Below are 19057 nucleotides of genomic sequence, written 5' to 3' on the forward strand. Positions count from 1 at the left end.
ATGTTATGATGTTTTGTTTCTTTTCCGGTGTGTTTGTGTGTATACGCTTTTTTTGAGCCCTGCAAAACAAATCTACCTACGTGTACAAATAAAGTAACCATGAACCTCAAACTTCACTGATGACAATACATTAAAATAAGCACATTGGGTGGTATTGTTTGAATTAGATCTACAGTTCCCTGTAAAAGTACTTAGCATACCTCACACACTGCAATGCATTTAACTGGGATTTAATGTGATAGCTCAAAATTGAGATATGGAAGGTAATTGATGCAACATTTCCAAACTTTTCTGAAAATAGAAATCTGGAAAGTGCACCCTACATTGCAATTAAAGGGTAGGGTTGACACTAACCCTATATCTAGAGACTGGCAGCCATCTCTAGCTCTGTCAGAGTGAATGGAGAGTGTCTGTGAACATCAATTTTCAAGTCTTGCCACAGATTATGCACTTGATTTAGATGTGAACATTGATCAGGGGATCCTAACACAATAATATACTTTCTATTGTAGCACTAGATGCATGTTAAGGGTTGCTGTCCTGCTAGAAGGTGAACCTCAAACCTATTCTTCAGTCTTTGGAATCCTCTAACTGGCTATTTTCAAGGTTTTCCCTGCTCCATGTTTTTAGCTCCATGCATCATTCTATAAATCCTGTCCAGCTTCACTATCCTCGCTATAGAAAAAAGTCCCCTAAACCATGATGCTGCCACTACTATGTTGGGGATAATGTGTTCAGAGTGGTGTAGTGTTTTGCATCTAGGCCAATAGTTCAGTATTGCTCTGATTTGACCAGAGCATCTTCTTCCACATCTTTGCTGTGTCCTGAAAATGACTTGCCACAAATTGCAAACTTCCTGTCAACAATAGCTTCCTTCTTCCATCTTTCCCATTAAGGCCAGATTGTGGAGTGCACTAATAGTGGTAGTCCTGTGGACAACTTCCACCTGAGCTCTCTGCAGGTTCTCCAGAGTTAAAATGGGCCTCCTGGCCCATGCTCTCCTTTAGATTTTCTCACATTTCACAGTTCTTTGTGAGATGTTCAAAGCTTGAAAAACGGTTTTATAACCTGACCCTGCTTTATACATCTATAAATAACTGTATCCCTGACATGTTTGCTGTGTTCCTTGGACTTCAAGATGTTTGCATCCTGATGCTGCAGGTAAAGTTCATGATTTTAAAATAAAAGGTCTTACACCTAACAGGATTTAACAGGATTAGAAAGGAGACCAGACTAACTGAATTTTCTTTGTGTTGTTTCATAGGCACTTTTTAAACATAATCGCAGTCAGAACTAATAAATAGCTGCGACAGCATGATTAACGACTTGTAGAGCTGTAACCTTAACTATATGGCATTCTTTCTTTTACATCCCTGCTTTCTGTAAACAAATAGCACAGTAAGAGTCAGAGACCAAACTGAGATTTTATAATTAGCTCTGAGGCAATACCAAAACATGCTGAGTTAAAACTGAGCTGTAAAACAGCGCCACAAAGGACAAGAGAACTGCTTACAGATGACAGTAACGAGCTCTGGGAAACCCATACCTACATGCACAAAAATGAACCCAAAGTCCAAAGTATGAAGCCTCTCATTCTGTCCGTCCCTCCCATGACATGTCCTGTAACGACTGTGATTCATGAAACACTTTCTAAGCCTCTCTCACGTTCCTAGAAACACCAGTTCAGCGTCAAAATATGTCTTGGACATGAGATGGATGAGGAAAGCGCAGCATGCTGGGCTCCGCTCTGCACAAAGTCCCAGCTTAATTAGCGGAGCCAAACAAACTGAGGCTCAGACCTAACATAACTATTTCTGGACCTAGGCTCAGATGCTCTTGTTACATACTCCACAGCTGCCCTTGAAATAGCACTTAAGATACAGCATGACACTGACAGGCTTGCACAGAAATAAAAGCACATGCAACCAATTTTACACCTCCTCTTACTTTCCGTCAAACAAATGTAATACTGTAAGTAAAACAGTCTCATAGTTACCATTGCTTGTTGAGGGAAAAAAAACAATAAATCCAAAACATAAACCTTGGAAACTTGTCCATAATTCACTGAGGAAAAATAAGTCAAGCAGCAGAAAAATAATCCATTTTACTGTTGCAATAAGACAACTATCGTCTCTTCTGATCTGCTCCTCTATCTGTGTATCTTTGTGCTGCAGCAGTGGCAACTGCTGCTGCTGGGGGAGGAAGAGAGGGAGAAAAAAAATGAAATACCTTCTTTTCATTCTTGTCGTCCATAGGTATGCGTGCCGTACCCGGGATCCCTTCTCCCAGTAAAAAGCCCAGCCTTGTCATCAGTTCCTGAGTGGCAGGAGAGGAGGAGCTTGGCTGTTGCTCTGCTTGCAGCTCTGGAGATGAGAGAAGGGGTAAAAAAACAGAGGGGGACAAGTGCTGTTAGCCAGGAAGATTCTCTCCCTCTCTTTCTCTCTTTCTTCTTGGTTGGGCTACACAGGGCCACGCTGCCTGCCCTGCCCTGCCCTCCGCAGCTCTGCTTTGAAATGCGTTGCTGTACTCCTCCAGCAGAGCTGCTGATGTGCTGCAGACCCGCAGAGGGCGAGGGGAGAAGACAAGTACGGGAGAAAGTGAGGGGGGGGGGGGGGGGGGGCTGTGGCTTGAGTGTGTGTGAGTGTGTGTGTGTCTGAATACATGTGAATGTCTGGCATTGTTAAGAAAGCAGAGACTCTACGTGTCCAGCAACATGCCGCAAGTGCCAATTCCAGGGCTTTCTGCTTTGCTTGTTTACAGTTCTCACTCATAAAGCCTCTGAATATCAATGAGGTGGACCAAGGCTTTCTCCAGCAAAGCTTTAACTAACCTTGTTCAAGCCTTTTCTTTCTACAGCTGGCTGAAGCGAAAGCATCATAAACACCGAAAAATACTCATCCTACATCTTATAGGCTACTCATAACTTGTTTAATAAAATAAACTAAGTTTGGACTTTAATTAGATATTTAAGAAGATATTCATGCTCAAAAACGATTCATTCTATCATGTAACTTATGCACAACCATGACACACATAACGTATGGACATCAACATCCCATGTTTTTTGACGGTAACTCAAAAACTTAAACTTCCTGAATAGATATTTTTTTATCAAATTTTCTGTATACAGGTTGATTATCATTTTATCTTGAGATAACAAGATCTAAAGCTTGTTTTATTGTGATAACAGTTTCATTATCTGCAGGTCCTTCTCAAAATATTAGCATATTGTGATAAAGTTCATTATTTTCCATAATGTCATGATGAAAATTTAACATTCATATATTTTAGATTCATTGTACACTAACTGAAATATTTCAGGTCTTTTATTGTCTTAATACGGATGATTTTGGCATACAGCTCATGAAAACCCAAAATTCCTATCTCACAAAATTAGCATATCATTAAAAGGGTCTCTAAACGAGCTATGAACCTAATCATCTGAATCAACGAGTTAACTCTAAACACCTGCAAAAGATTCCTGAGGCCTTTAAAACTCCCAGCCTGGTTCATCACTCAAAACCCCAATCATGGGTAAGACTGCCGACCTGACTGCTGTCCAGAAGGCCACTATTGACACCCTCAAGCAAGAGGGTAAGACACAGAAAGACATTTCTGAACGAATAGGCTGTTCCCAGAGTGCTGTATCAAGGCACCTCAGTGGGAAGTCTGTGGGAAGGAAAAAGTGTGGCAGAAAACGCTGCACAATGAGAAGAGGTGACCGGACCCTGAGGAAGATTGTGGAGAAGGGCCGATTCCAGACCTTGGGGGACCTGCGGAACCAGTGGACTGAGTCTGGAGTAGAAACATCCAGAGCCACCGTGCACAGGCGTGTGCAGGAAATGGGCTACAGGTGCCGCATTCCCCAGGTCAAGCCACTTTTGAACCAGAAACAGCGGCAGAAGCGCCTGACCTGGGCTACAGAGAAGCAGCACTGGACTGTTGCTCAGTGGTCCAAAGTACTTTTTTCGGATGAAAGCAAATTCTGCATGTCATTCGGAAATCAAGGTGCCAGAGTCTGGAGGAAGACTGGGGAGAAGGAAATGCCAAAATGCCAGAAGTCCAGTGTCAAGTACCCACAGTCAGTGATGGTCTGGGGTGCCGTGTCAGCTGCTGGTGTTGGTCCACTGTGTTTTATCAAGGGCAGGGTCAATGCAGCTAGCTATCAGGAGATTTTGGAGCACTTTATGCTTCCATCTGCTGAAAAGCTTTATGGAGATGAAGATTTCATTTTTCAGCATGACCTGGCACCTGCTCACAGTGCCAAAACCACTGGTAAATGGTTTACTGACCATGGTATCACTGTGCTCAATTGGCCTGCCAACTCTCCTGACCTGAACCCCATAGAGAATCTGTGGGATATTGTGAAGAGAACGTTGAGAGACTCAAGACCCAACACTCTGGATGAGCTAAAGGCCGCTATCGAAGCATCCTGGGCCTCCATAAGACCTCAGCAGTGCCACAGGCTGATTGCCTCCATGCCACGCCGCATTGAAGCAGTCATTTCTGTCAAAGGATTCCCGACCAAGTATTGAGTGCATAACTGTACAAGATTATTTGAAGGTTGACGTTTTTTGTATTAAAAACACTTTTCTTTTATTGGTCGGATGAAATATGCTAATTTTGTGAGATAGGAATTTTGGGTTTTCATGAGCTGTATGCCACAATCATCCGTATTAAGACAATAAAAGACCTGAAATATTTCAGTTAGTGTGCAATGAATCTAAAATATATGAATGTTAAATTTTCATCATTACATTATGGAAAATAATGAACTTTATCACAATATGCTAATATTTTGAGAAGGACCTGTAGTTATCTTGAGATATCTGAAGATTAATTCATCTTTGCATCAGTTAATATTTCATCATCTTAAGCTGAAGCTCCATTTGCTAAGATAGAACTTTTATAATGTGATCATCTCAAAATAATGCAGGTGCATCTCAATAAATCTAAATACAATTAGAAAGTTAATTAATTTCAGTAACTCAATTAAATATAAATAATGAAAATCATACATTATATAGATTAATAAAACGGATACTGATAAATTTCAAGCACTTGTTTCTGTTTAATTTGATAATTATGGCTTATATCTCATGGAAATCCAAAATGTAGTGTCTCAGAAATAAAATATATATATACGACAATTTCAAAGAAGGGTTTTTAAAACAGAAACTTTATGGTCCATTCAATCATGGGGAACAAACCTGGAAAGCCACAAAAGGCCGTACTGAAGAATCTGGCTGTTTACAGAGCGTTGGTTTCAGGCATTATAACAGGAAGTTGAGTGAAGGGAAAAACAGTGGTATAAGGTACAAGGCACAAGCAACAGGAACGATATGTACTGTGCATATACTGCACAGTACAAGGACATACTTTTGGAATATTTAAACTTTCTGACGAACTAAATTTGAAAGACATAATCACCAAAATAATAATTAAACAAATTAAGATTTTAAACTTTTTTTTGTGTAAGCTTCATTATTTCATACCACATTTTCCTTCCACTCAACTTTCCATTAATATGCCAGGAGCCAACTTCTTTGTAATGAACTATTAGGAGTCACCCTCCTTCTGGAGGGTTTCAATCTGTCTACTAGACAGACTGTCAAGTCTGCAGACTTCCCCATAATAATGTAGCTTATAACATGGCCATAACATAACATTTCTGTATTAAAACTAATTATTTTATTGGCATAATATAATCTCCAATTTTCTGAGAAACTGGATTTGGGGTTTCCATGACCTGTAAGCCATAACCATAAACGTTTACAGAACTAAATGCTCAATATCTATCAAACAGGATTTCATGCTTATTTTTGTAGAAGTGGTTTTGTACAATAAAATGGGTTGTGCCCATTTTTGCGCCATTATAACCCTTTTATCTAAACAATAAATAAATAAAGTGAGATAGTCATGATCTAAAGAAACAAAATAACAGCAGATGAAACTGTTGTCAGCTTCCACAGATCTTTTATGCATCATTAGGTTGGAAAATTACTACCAATACTTTGGAGCAATTTTTATTTATTTATACTTTTTTTTATATTCTGAGCGATGGAGCACAGAGTCTGGACACATAAATGTTCTGTCACCACTAAGCTTAATATTTTGCACACTTATAAATATAAATGATAAAAGCAAACACCATACCTTTCAATATCGTTCAAGACTATATAGAAGCTGTGATTAAAATGGTAGGAAAAAAAAGGGCTTCATCATAAATCGTACATGTAGCATGCAAATGAAGTCAAAGCATTATCTCAGAGCAGGTTGAGAGAGTGAGGCACAACCACTTATTATCTAGCTCTCTCTGTCAGTACCTTCTTCCCATCTTTCATTTTCTCCTTTGCTCTCAGTCTTCCACAGTTATTAATAATGTTGACAGTAAATCTGATTAAATACAAACAAGTTTAATGGCGGAGTGTGTTGCCAAATCCAAACATAATCAAAATAAAGGCAGGATATCACATTTTTGGCACACAAATCGCTATAATAATAACATTCTCTCCTTTTAAGAACATAAATAATACCAACAGTTATTCTTACACTAAACAGGAAGGCTGATGGATGCATTTTCTTAATAACTACAGTGCAAATACGAGATTAGTGTTTGCCGTCTAATCTCATTTTGTGACCAGATGTGTGTTGTATTAATCACAGTGAAAGTAAGCTGGAGCCATTTCTTGGAAAATGCTAAGATACGAGTTGAATTGTCAACAAAAACACTTGAGTAACAGCAGCCAAAGACACTTACAGGGAACAGCCATACTGAATGAATCAGAACCAAACCAAGGAGTGGAAAAGAGCCAAACTGTCAGGATACAGATTCATCAACTGATAAATTAACAACAATAAAAATCATCACTTGTTGTAGCATTATGCCTTAAGCTGGTGTGCTTTTCAGTACTGAAACGTTTTTATTTAAACAGGCGAAGTTTCCGCAAACAAATTCACAACTAAATCTGAAAAATAAAATACATAAAAAAACATGAGACACAGCGTGGTCAAAATTCAAATAGAACCAGTGAATATTATGAATGAACTGCCTGGTCAATAAGGCCAAAAATTACATTTTAAGGGAAATAAATTGATCCTTAAACAGCTAGATTTAAGTCTAGACTTTAACACAAGAACACGCAAAATCCTAAATCAAAATCGTTTTTCCTGGGCTATTCAGAGGTGAACCTGCTGGTTTGGATTATTGTCCTGCTACATAACCCAGGTGCACCCACATTTTCACAATAATAGAGCTCTATTATTTCACAATAATGTAGAGCTTTGCTTTGATTGTCAAAAAAATGTAATGATTAATTTTTTAGCTGCACTTCACGCAGCTCTTCCCCACTGAGACAGGTGTCTGAGCAGCACCCACAGAGCAAGCCATGTGAAAAACAGACCGACAGGCTCTTGTTTATTGGACATACTATTGTAAAAGGTGAGAAACCATAGCAGCTGGAGAAAAACTCAAGAATTGTAAGATCAATAAAATAATGTACACAACGTATAATTTTGGAAAGTCGCACACAAGACAATTAGCTAAGGGTGCGGCCCGCTTACTAGGGGTGGAGATAACATAACATCTTAAGCAGTACACCAATAACAGGCTTCTGGAGCTGGCTTTAGTCAGGGACACTGACCGTGATAATTCAGAAATGATCTGATTAGTTTCCAATACTTGAGATTGAGACATCTGTATTTTTGCCATCTGTTCAAAAGTCAGGATGTGTCAGTTTCTTTTCAAAGACTGACTTTAACTTGGGAACTATGAAAATCCATTGATATAACTTGTTGATGGAACTTGAACTTTGTAATTCAACATATATAAGATTTGCTGTGAAAGGATGCCTACAGCATACTTAGCTTTCCAGATTACTGCCATCCCTGCTAGTGGTAGTAGTTTACTGAGGAGCAACTGGATGCAATTCAACACTGTAGGGAAAAAACAACCATCCACAAAAGGGAAAAAATTGTTTTCATCTTTTATTAGTGAATTCCACAATTTTTAATTAATGCTTTTAAATAATAACATAAAATCTGCTGTTCATTAGTTGTAGTATTTTCCTAGTTTTATGTCTTTTAAACAGTACCTTAGGAAGAAAAGAGGTTAAAATTATTTTTTATGACTTGAACTTATTTGGATAAAAAAGGTAAAGCTCTGCATTTGAAATTAAATCTAAAGAAATCTATCTTCTAGCTTTATTGTAGCCCAGCGCTGAAACAACTACATCATCACTAGTCGTTCAAAATAACAAACCCAGCCAACTCTGAGGAGCAATCACAAGACATCATGGATACATCACAGCTGACAGAAGGTTTGACAATCTGAGACACAACACCTACAAGCCAAATAAAACTTTGGCTCCTGTGCCACATCAATAATATCTACAGCTAATGGAAGCGGTGGAAATCAATACAATGTACACAGCTGGACACAAACCTTTACATTTAGTCTTGTGAGTGTTATTGTAACATGGTGGAAACTGTGTTTAGCTTACATTGTTGGAACACCACTTAAGCTTTTGGTTGTTAAGTTCATTTAAACACAAATGTTAAGTTAAAGACTGTGTGATTTACTTTGTGTATATATATATATATATATATATATATATATATATATATATAAAAATCAAGACAGCCGTTCAGTAAAAGCATTAAACACATCAACAATATAAGTGTCATTAAAGCTTAACGTGGCTCATGTACAAGAAAATCATTTATATTTTTTTCAATTTGGTTTTCTAACTTAGAAAAAAAAAAAAAAAAAAAACTTAGTGAGTCCAATCTGTCCTACTAAGTCTCCAGCTTGAATACATCTCAGTTAGGGTCATTTTTAAGTAGCACTAGTTTCCCTTCAGCTTTTGTATGAGCAAAATATGTTATGAAGCTCTTTTCTACCTTGCCTGTAGGACAATAGCATCAAAAGTGTTATTGGACATTTATTACTTCAGCATAACATGACTAGCACGTGCTTATTCACTATTTCTACAATAAGTCTCAGAACTGAAATTATTCACTCAAAATCGGATTGTGATTGGAGTTCAAATCCATTATTTCCACATAGATTTCCTAATAAAGTAATGGGTGTTATATTGTTAAGATAACCACAGTGCATTTTTGCAGGCTGAACCTTACGTTGAAGCAAAGTAGTCTCTAAATTATAAAGAATGAGTCCACATCTTCAAGAAATGTGCCAAACAAATATGTACAGTTCTGGAATTTCCTCTTTCTTATTTATTTACCTTTCACATTAATATTAAGATAAGAACTTCTTAAAAAAAAAAAAGATTTTTATAAATACTTTTTAAATAGGTGACAAGTTGGTGTATGTCAAATAAATGAAAACCTAATTATTTAAAAAATGCAAACATGTCTCAGCATCTCACAATTTTCCACAAATTGGAACACTTGGTGGTTGGAAAACACCTTATCTTACAAAATTCTTATTTGCCAGAAACACATGAAACCAGAACAAAAAAGCTAGGGGTCCAGATTATCAAAACCCGGTTGGAAACGTAGTTGAGGAACAACAACGGCAAACGCGGTTTGTATTAGTGTTGTTAAATGGAGCATGCTGAGAAAATAAAGACACTGAGAAGCATTAAGTTCATGGAAAACACATCATCTTGCGTTCACTGGAAGGTGCACATACAGGAAGGTTCAAACAAAACAAAACCAGTATTTTTGTTTGTTTCTTTAAGGGGTAAATTCCTTTATGACAATCTAAGCAAGCACTCACACGCTATTGCTTTTCTAACTTCATACATATCTCAGCGGGTTTACTTGATTATGTGAGAAATATCTACAATTATCTTGGTCAATTCAGAAATAACAATTATAAAATACAAAACATTGTTTTCAGTTCACTTACACTCGGGCCTTGTTGCAAAGTTGTAGCAGAGTTTATGCTTTGTAATTTATGTGTACATAACTGCAGCTCATCTGTTTGGTTGTAAATAAAAATCCCAACAAGAACTTATTGTTATGTTTGTCGTCACTGTTATATGCAGTCATTTAAAATACTTAGGACCCCTTAGAACATCCTATGCGTTTTTTTCTAACATGTTTGGACATATAGTTATTTATTATCAATTTAGACGACACAAAAAAAGGGTAATATAAATAAAATTGCTAACATTGCACAGCGGTGTATCACTTCAAGTTCACATTGGTAGAAGATTGCTACTCTGCCTTTTGATCAAACTACATACATTTAGTTTGGTGTGCTCCTGTTTGTTGAAGTGATAGTGTGAACACTATGGTGAGAGGGAAAAAGCTGTCTGAGGTCTTCAAAAGCAAGTTACTAGTCTGGTAAGAGATTCAAAGAAGACTCAAAAGAATTTGAAGCTAGTGGAGGACATGTAAAACAGCTGCTAACACACCCACGTCTGGTCATCGAAGCAGGTTGACCCTAAAAGTAGAATACGAGACCTCTTAGGTCTCCAAAACCACAAAAATGTCATCATGCAATCTACAGGAGCTTTATGCCACTCTGTATAAGTTTAACTTTCAAAAACAAAAACACAAATGTCAGAATAAAGTTTGCTAGAGAGAATGTAGGGAAAGACCAGAACGTCTGGACCAATGATCTTTGAACTGATGTTTCTAAGACTGGGTTTTGAAATGAAATGAAAAGTACTGGTCGAGTAAAAGGCCCGATCCTGATCGCATTGTCTTGAAACAAGTTTTGCTTGCAAGGAACCAATCAATCTTCTCATAGTTAGAAGTAAGCAGTGTCTGTGTGTATTTCAGAGGGAGCTGGCAGACCAATCAGGGTTTCATTCAACCCTGAGCTCAATCAAGCATATAAAATGTCCATACAATGCAAATAGACAGACAGGGCACATTTTGGACATACGGTGCTCTAAAATCACCACGGGTTGGATTTTTTAGCATAACAAAAATTTCATTTAATCAATGTATAAACTATATGTAAAGTACAAATGAAACTATCCAACATTTTGGCAAAATGGGCCATTTGAAAACATGATGTATTGATTGTAATGAACATCATGTTGGACAAACTGACAGTATAGTATGGGGGCTCCTCTGCAAGTGATTTCAATCAATTGTTTCTATATTAATCTCTGAAAGCACAGTGAGCTGGACACCATCGTGTCTTTATGGCATCATTACTACAGTTTCAGTACTTCCAGCTCCTTACCTCTGCCTTAACAGGTGTTGTCTCAATAAACATGTGTATAGCATGTAAGTAATGTATCACAATAATGAATGAGTGACTTGTGAAGTCTGTTTTCTTACATGCCTCATTTAGGAAAGCCTCGATTTCACTTGTCATGAAGCTCTTCTTCCAGCATGTGGACATGATTTTGAAGTCATGTTTCAGGGAGAAAACTACACTGGTCTCTCTACCTGACCGCCCTAAACTCTTGATTTTCTTCTCAGTTATTATACATCTCTCACTAAAAACTCTCAAAAGCAGAGAACAAGAGGAGTTCATACTGGAACACAGTTGGAGTGAGAAGCTTTAAAACATCAGACCATCAAAGAAAGAAAGAAAACCAGAAGCATTCCATGCTCTTGACAGCATGACAGTTTTATATTTAATGTGCACTTGTGCAAATCAGCAAAACTGCAACGCTCAACTCAACAGTGAGTAGATAAATAAAATGCCAAAGTCTGTTTAACCACAGGAACAAGGAAGCTATTAGAGGCAGACCATGCAGATGAAGAAAAGGAACAAATGAGCATTAGATTACTCCATCATCTGGTAATAATACATGCTGGTAAAAGGGTGACAATACATTTGGAAATGTAATGTCTAATTTGACAACAGCTTTCTAGTTCCACATTGAATACAGTAATATCCAGATTATATAGAATTAAAAATAACTTGAATTACAGTCAAGTTCATCATTACCTTCCCTCATCATGATTGGACTACTTTTTTAATTGGTACCCCCTAAATGGACTTCACCTAACACAGTGACTTAATATGTGAACGAAGAGGAACATTTACAAGGTACTTGACATTTTATGAATCATTTAAAGAGTTCATAACAGAAATTACATGATTAACGATTCTCCTGTGGACAATAAAACTGGGGCGTGAGGCCAACTGTCGAAGGACAAAATATAACATTTCTTTGCTAAATGCAAGGCAGATGTTATGCAAGATGGTAGCCGGAAGAAAAATGGTAGCCTGTTGGAGAAGTATCTGATTTGTTCTCTCAAAGACACTCTGCCCTGGAGCTATGGAAAACCAGGGATGTAGCTGGAACCAATTTGGTATTCCCGTAACAGCATTGCAAATGGAAGGGATAACAAAACCACATCGTTATCTGCTGCCGGAGGAAGTTTATGAGCAGGTGTGAAATAGCAGCCGTTTACTTCCGTGATATAAGAATGAAAAAGGAAAAGGTGGAGGAGGAGAAGAAGGAGGAACACCTTGAACAGAGTGGCTCCACGGAGCTGTCTTAATTCATTCCTGCCAGGAAAACAATCCAGACGGTCCTCATTAGAAGCTGGAGTTTCATTACCCTGACTGTGGAGGCTGTTTAATGGACCCTCAATGAAAAAATGCATCCTGCTTCTCCATTTCAGTTCAGGCCTACAAGGTGACATGCCCCTTAAGCAAAGTGAGCTGTCCAATTGAAGATCCCAGTGGTAAAACCATAAATGTTCATAATGCACAGACAGATGGAGAGTCAAATAAGGCTTTGGTGAAAATTAAGAAGAGATTACTGACAATAGAGTCTGTCAATAAAAAAGGCATGGGTAAAGGTATGGGGTGCAAGAAATAATCTCTGCCTTTTTGTCTCTGCTTAACAATATAGTCTGGCTGCAGTAAATGTTGTAATGAGAGCCAGATGGTACTTTGCTAATTATTAGAGCAACAGAGTTAAACATTTTCCCGCACAAATTTAGACCAGGCCAGTGTATGTACTTTAAGGAGCTATACAACAATACTAATGAAACTTTAAAGACGCATGAACAAAATGATCTCCAGAAAGACACATCCCAGTTAAAAACAAAATAAATTAGACCTCTTATTTTTAACTTCTACAGAATTTACACTGTTCTAAAGTATATCCAAACAAACACATTAACACAACTGCTTAAATACATTACTAGCAAAGTGTCTTTTGGGTGTATTAATAACCTTCGCAGTGGGTCACGTTTTGTCAAGTTAAAACCACTATTTTACTGGGATTTAGGTGATGGACCAGCACCAGTTCGTGCATAATGGTAGGGTGGAAAGAAAATGACACACGGTTTTCAACAATTTTTATTAAATAAAAATCAAAATAGGGGGGTGTACATTTGTATTCAGCATCCTTTACTCTGGTACCCCTAAATAAAATGCAACCTATTGATTCAAAAAGTTACCTAATTATGTAAATAGGGCCCAGCTGTGTGTAATTTAAAAAACTTATTTGAAAAAAAGAACATGCATCATTTTGCTTCACTTCACACTTTTTTGCTGCTTTGTGTTGATCCATCACATAAAATCCCAATTAAAACATTTAAGTTTATAGTTGTTTCTGGTAGGAACAAATACTTTGGGCCTTATAAATGAAAATAAACTCTGCATTTAAGCTGCTTTATCAATAAGAGACTCATTTTTCTGTTTTACACATTCTCTATCTTTTTTATTCATAAAATATCAATCAAAGACTTTATGAATAATGTGATATTATCTGCTGTGTCCTGAGCTCCAAAGGCTACTAATTATTGGGAAACATGCATCGTGCAGAGCGCCACCTTAGAAGACAATAACAACAGTGAAAATAGTAGTAGACAAACTTATTTATGGAGACGGGTGTCAAACGTTTGGGCCCATGTTAAATCTGGAATAAATATAATTGTGTGGAAGGACAGAACCTGTGACTCAGGATGACTGACAGGGACAGAGCTCTAAGGCAGCTGAAATAACTTAGTGCCCGACTGTTGGTCGCTTTTGGCAAGTAAACACATGCACAAACATAGATAAAAGCGTTTGTCAACATAAAAATATACTCCGTATTCATACCCTGGCAGAAGAAACCCAATCCCTCCAAGACGACAGTGCCATGAGGAACGACTCAACTCTAGGTCAAAATCATGTTTCCTTTCTTAGCCTACAGCCCATCCTGCTTGTCCACAATACAGAGCATGACTAAGCTGAAAGTCCAAACCAAAAGCGGCACAAATTACATCCATCTGTAAACCTGCATAATGAATGATTTTATATCCATACAGAAATGGAACAGTAGGACACACATCAAGTTGTATTGAAAGGATAAAGTTTATGGAAGAGTAAAAATCTTTGCAATCCAAAATTAAACTTTGTAACCCACACACTAGGTACACTCACTGATGACCGATGTGGACCATGGGTTATCTGACATTTAAGAGAGGCATCACTCAGCACAACCACAAGCAAATCCTCTGTAAATCTATTCCCTAAACGTCACACATTTTCATGCAGGAAGACTTTCCCACTCCTCTGCTGACTTCAACCTTATTTCCAAAGTAGCAGTCAAACAACCAGCTCATAGTGGCCCAACATTAAATGGCCAGGTCTAACATTATTTATCCTGCATTTCGAGACAGGATAAACATAAGCACAATTGGTAGTTTATGCGTTGTTGGAAATAAATTGCAACAGTTAACATGCTTTTGTGTTTACTGGATGGATGGATGGAAACAGATGGGATGGACGGATGGATGAATGGGCAAATATATCTTTCCATATGTTTTTCCCCAAAAATGAAGAACACCAGATGCATAATTAGAAAACAAACACAAAGCACCAGTCAAAAGGTTAAATACAAGTATTCATAGATAGGGTTTACATTGTAGACTAATGCTGAAGAAATTGAAACACCAAGTATGGAAACACCAAGTTATGTTTAAAAAATGACCAGCATGCCTTGTTGAAGGCTATTCAGCTTTGTGCCATCAAAACGAGTTTGAGACCACAGATATGGTCATAAATAAGAATGATTTAATCTCCTGCATGCTAAAATGTTTACCTTGACCTCACAGGAAAGAAATCCTGAGGTCACAGACAGTAAAAGGAAACTTTAAGGACAATGGCACTGCACAGACAGTCTGACCCCACTTATTGAACCGCGGTATCCTTTTGTAAACTACGGTCTGGTGCATCCTATGTTTAAGTCTCCATTTCTTTTTGGAGGTGCAGGAAAGGGAAACGGATGGCATCTCAATGTGTGGTTCCAACCATGAAGGAGGTGGCACCATTATTTCTAACAATGACCCAGAGGAGCTCTTCCAGAATATGCATGACAAAGATTTTGGAACTTTGACAAATTTGTACTGCAGAAAAAGTTAAAGAAATGCAGCCAGCCAGTAGTAAGCATATCAAGGTACTACTTTAGGTGATGACCTCAGGAGGAAGGTTGAGGGAATGTCCAAAGGGTGCAAATGTGTTAGTAAAGGAAAGCTAAACATACCCTATCCCTGTTTTCAAGCATGATATAATATCTATTTGTTTATTTTTTGGAAAGGTATTGACCTGAGATGCAAAAAACACATGTTTAAAATAAATACACGAGGGGGTGTTTTTAATCTTTTTCTCTTTTTTGTGGGAATTTATACACACAAAATTAACTACATTCATGTGTGAGGTCCATCAATTTGCACAGCTGGGCTCTCACAATTACCAGTCATTGGTTACAATCTGTAAAGTCCCTAATTACAAGTAATTAGTCGAGTAAGCTGGCTCATTCACCACTGCTTTCTCCTCAGTGAAGTCTTGTTACCTACCATCTGTGGCTGTGAGTAAAGACAAAGGCCATTTCTCCTGACTGACACATATCTTGTCTGCTTCATTTCTTGAATAACTGTACACGGCAGTAATAAAAAGGAACAAATAAGAAGCTGTCTGACCTTAAAAGCAGGCAGGCTCTTTCTTCTTGCTCTCTGAAGGCTGAGTCAATATTTAAGAACATGTTCAAGTTCTGGAGAACAGAACCAGGCTTAAATCCCTCAGGCTGTACAACTAGCGAGATTTCACCATTATTTACAACTGGTAAGGGTAATAAGAATGAGTCTGATCAATATATATCTACAGATGTAAACAGGAAATGTCAACTTTACCTAAAAAATAAATACATCAAGACTAGTGCGCATAAACAAAGACACATTCAGTCACATTATACTTGCACTGAAAATATAAGGCCCAATCAGAATTTTTTTAAACTCTCACTCCAGCTTTTATTTACTGCTCTAAAGCGATGAACCAGAAGAACACTAATACTAGGTGCCATAAAATGTAAATTACATCAAATACTAGAGATCGTGAAATTTACAGCTTATTTGAAATTGATTTACGTTTCTGGGGAAATTGCAGTCAGCTGAGCCAACACTGAAATTTGCACTGGGTGTTAAAGTTATTTCACCGTCTGTAGCCACCTGTCGCTTTGTCTGTTACCATTAAGTGTTTAGCCAGCATGTTAGAGGGGTTTGTATTTGACCGTGATGCGTTTCTTGTATTTCCCCAACCATGAAAACATTTTATGCCTCATAGGGCGTCTGGTTTGATGATATGATCATTTTATGAACCCTCTATTTCTCTTCCTATTCCTTGTGATTTGATTTGCAGTGTCTTACAAATGTATTCGTAGCCATTCTTTTTAAATTATCTCAAATAAAAAACCACAAACTTCAATGTTTTTTGGGGGAGATTTAGTTTTATATATCAACACAAAGTAGGGTGATACTGTGAATTAGAAGGAAATTGATGCAAAATAAAAACTGGATGGAAATCATCTGCGCATCAGTTTTCAGGTTTTACCACAGATTCTCAAGTTGATTTAGGTCTGGGCTTTGACTGGGCCATGTTAACATATAAATATTTGATTCAGGTGTGCTGAAGCAGGGACACATCTAAAAGTTGCAGGACACCGGCCCTCGAGGACTGGAGTTTGAATCTAAACCATTCTATTAAAGCTTTCACTGCAGCTCTGTCTATATATTCAGTGTTGCAAGACTTTTGCAGCCTCCAACAGGTTTTCTCGCAGGATTGCTCTGAATTAAGCTCCATCCATCTTCCAGTCAGTTCTGTTCTGACCAGCTTCCCTGTACCACAAGGACACAGAACAGATGCATTCACGCTGAGATCGAATCATACACATCTGAACTAAACTAGATGACATCCCAAGACTGCTAATTGATTGGGATTGTAATTTGGGGTATCAGAGTAAAGGGGGGGCATCTGGCCATACTCATTTTTAAGATTAGTTTCTGTAAAAAAATGGAAAAACTATGTATCATTTTTGCAAGGTGCTGTGGATAAAGCAATACAGACTGCTTATAAGACGGTAGAAGCATCTAGACAATGTGCTTAAAAAAGGGTGGAACTGGAGTTGGAAATAATGAAAATGAGTTGAGGTTAAAAGAGGTTTTGGGGCGTTTGGGGGCTGATGACTGTGGACCTTGCAGTATAACATATTCCCACATAAGAACACTGTTTTTTTACTTGATATATTCTCAATCTTCTCCAAGTTCTACCTACAAGAGAAAGGTCCGTAAAAATGAGCGTATTTCGAAATTCGCTGACCAGCAGTATCAGTCCACCAGCTGTCATGAGACGTTTATCAGGTGTCCACTATCTTCTGGTAGCTTTCTTTGAGTTGTGCTCCAGCTGAATGTCAGGCACACCCCTCATGCCTCGGTATGCCCCAGTCAACAGCGACTGGGGTGCAGTGGGTGGCTGTGGTGTGCATATGCAAGCCATGCACAGTCAAAGGGCACTCTTCCTGTAATGTCATTTGCTAAAGATAACGTGTTCTACATCTTCCACTTAAGCCTTGTGGGAGCCAGCCCTGCTCTGTTGGAAATAAAAACACCATCACTTACAGGAACATTACCCATGCACACACAAACACAACGCCCAACGCAGAAAGGAAAAAACAGGCTCCAATAGGGCTGAGGGCACACCTCGCAGAAATGTGGAAACACGAGAAGACAAGTATGTGAAGTTTCTGAGAGATTAAACAGGATCTAATTGGATTCTCGTGATTAAAACTCAGCCCTTCAGTCAAATAGGGCATTCATACACACTGGATAACTGACTCCTTTGTAATATAAACACACTGTTGAGGGTGAACTCAGCATCATTATGTGTTTGCAGAAGGAACTACATGAAGGAGGAGATGGTTTAAATGCATACATTTTTGCACTTTAAACCCTTGTGAAGCTATAGGCATCAATGGGGACACAAACTGTAAAAGGTACTTTTTTAAGATGTGCATGCTTTGTATCAATAAAAAAACTAAAATAAATAAACAAAAACTCACCATTGTGGGAGGAATCCTTGTTATCTGCCACCTTTCTGAGTGCTGACATGATGGCATCAGAAGGAACGCGAGGGCTCTCTACATATTTGGGCTTCCTGATTGGACCTGCCGGCACCAACAAAAGAAAGAGCGAGAATGAGAGAGACCGTCCGGCAGAGACACTTGCAAAAGAGGAGAGACTAAAAGAGACAGAGCGAGTTCTCCATGAATTAATACGTTCCAGATGGGACTGGGGATGAGATGCAGCAGTGTCTTAGTTGGACAGCCTCTGCAGCACACTGGGGTTCACTCACACACACACACACACACACACACACACACTGAGATAGCAGTCCTGATTTGTTTGACAACCCTGAAGACTCTGCATGGCAGGTGGCTTCCAGTAAAACACAGCAAGCTGGCTGTGGGAATGTAAACTACAGCCGGAAACCACAACAATTAGCCTCTTAGTGGACTAAAAACGAGCTCAGACACACATGCACGTTCAAAAGTAATAAGGTCCTAAAAGCATTCATGTGTGTTCCTCTATGTGTGCAGGTACCGTGTCAAAAAAATGTCCCATTTTTGCAAAAACTGTTACATCACATGAACGGATTAAGGTCCAGGTGTGCTAATGTGAGAAAGATGATGTATCTAGGACATTTGCAATATCCTCTGAGAGACACCCTTGTGTTCTGAGAAAACTTGCAATGTGCAAGGATTAGAAAAATCTCTCTGTAACACACAGTGCTTGAGGTTGATTTCAAATAGTGATTTCATATGTTAATGAAAAACTGCTAACCAGACCA

At 38.3% G+C, this 19057-nt stretch overlaps 1 protein-coding gene across 4 annotated transcripts in view; it reads right to left on the minus strand.

Annotated features, from left to right (window-relative positions):
* The window catches only part of tanc1b (tetratricopeptide repeat, ankyrin repeat and coiled-coil containing 1b), a 136675-nt gene that overhangs the window by 57914 nt on the left and 59704 nt on the right, over positions 1–19057 (minus strand). For 3 of the 4 annotated variants that reach the window (XM_047370296.1, XM_047370298.1, XM_047370297.1), the window contains 2 exons: positions 18270–18374; positions 2230–2363 (listed from right to left, as the gene is read on the minus strand). In XM_047370296.1, the coding sequence (XP_047226252.1) occupies positions 2230–2363; positions 18270–18374 (239 nt within the window). The remainder of the gene's footprint in view (positions 1–2229; positions 2364–18269; positions 18375–19057) is intronic. The other variant, XM_047370299.1, reaches the window with a different exon arrangement.

This window comes from Girardinichthys multiradiatus, chromosome 7, assembly GCF_021462225.1.
Source record: "Girardinichthys multiradiatus isolate DD_20200921_A chromosome 7, DD_fGirMul_XY1, whole genome shotgun sequence".
In the NCBI taxonomy this organism is placed as follows: domain Eukaryota; kingdom Metazoa; phylum Chordata; class Actinopteri; order Cyprinodontiformes; family Goodeidae; genus Girardinichthys; species Girardinichthys multiradiatus.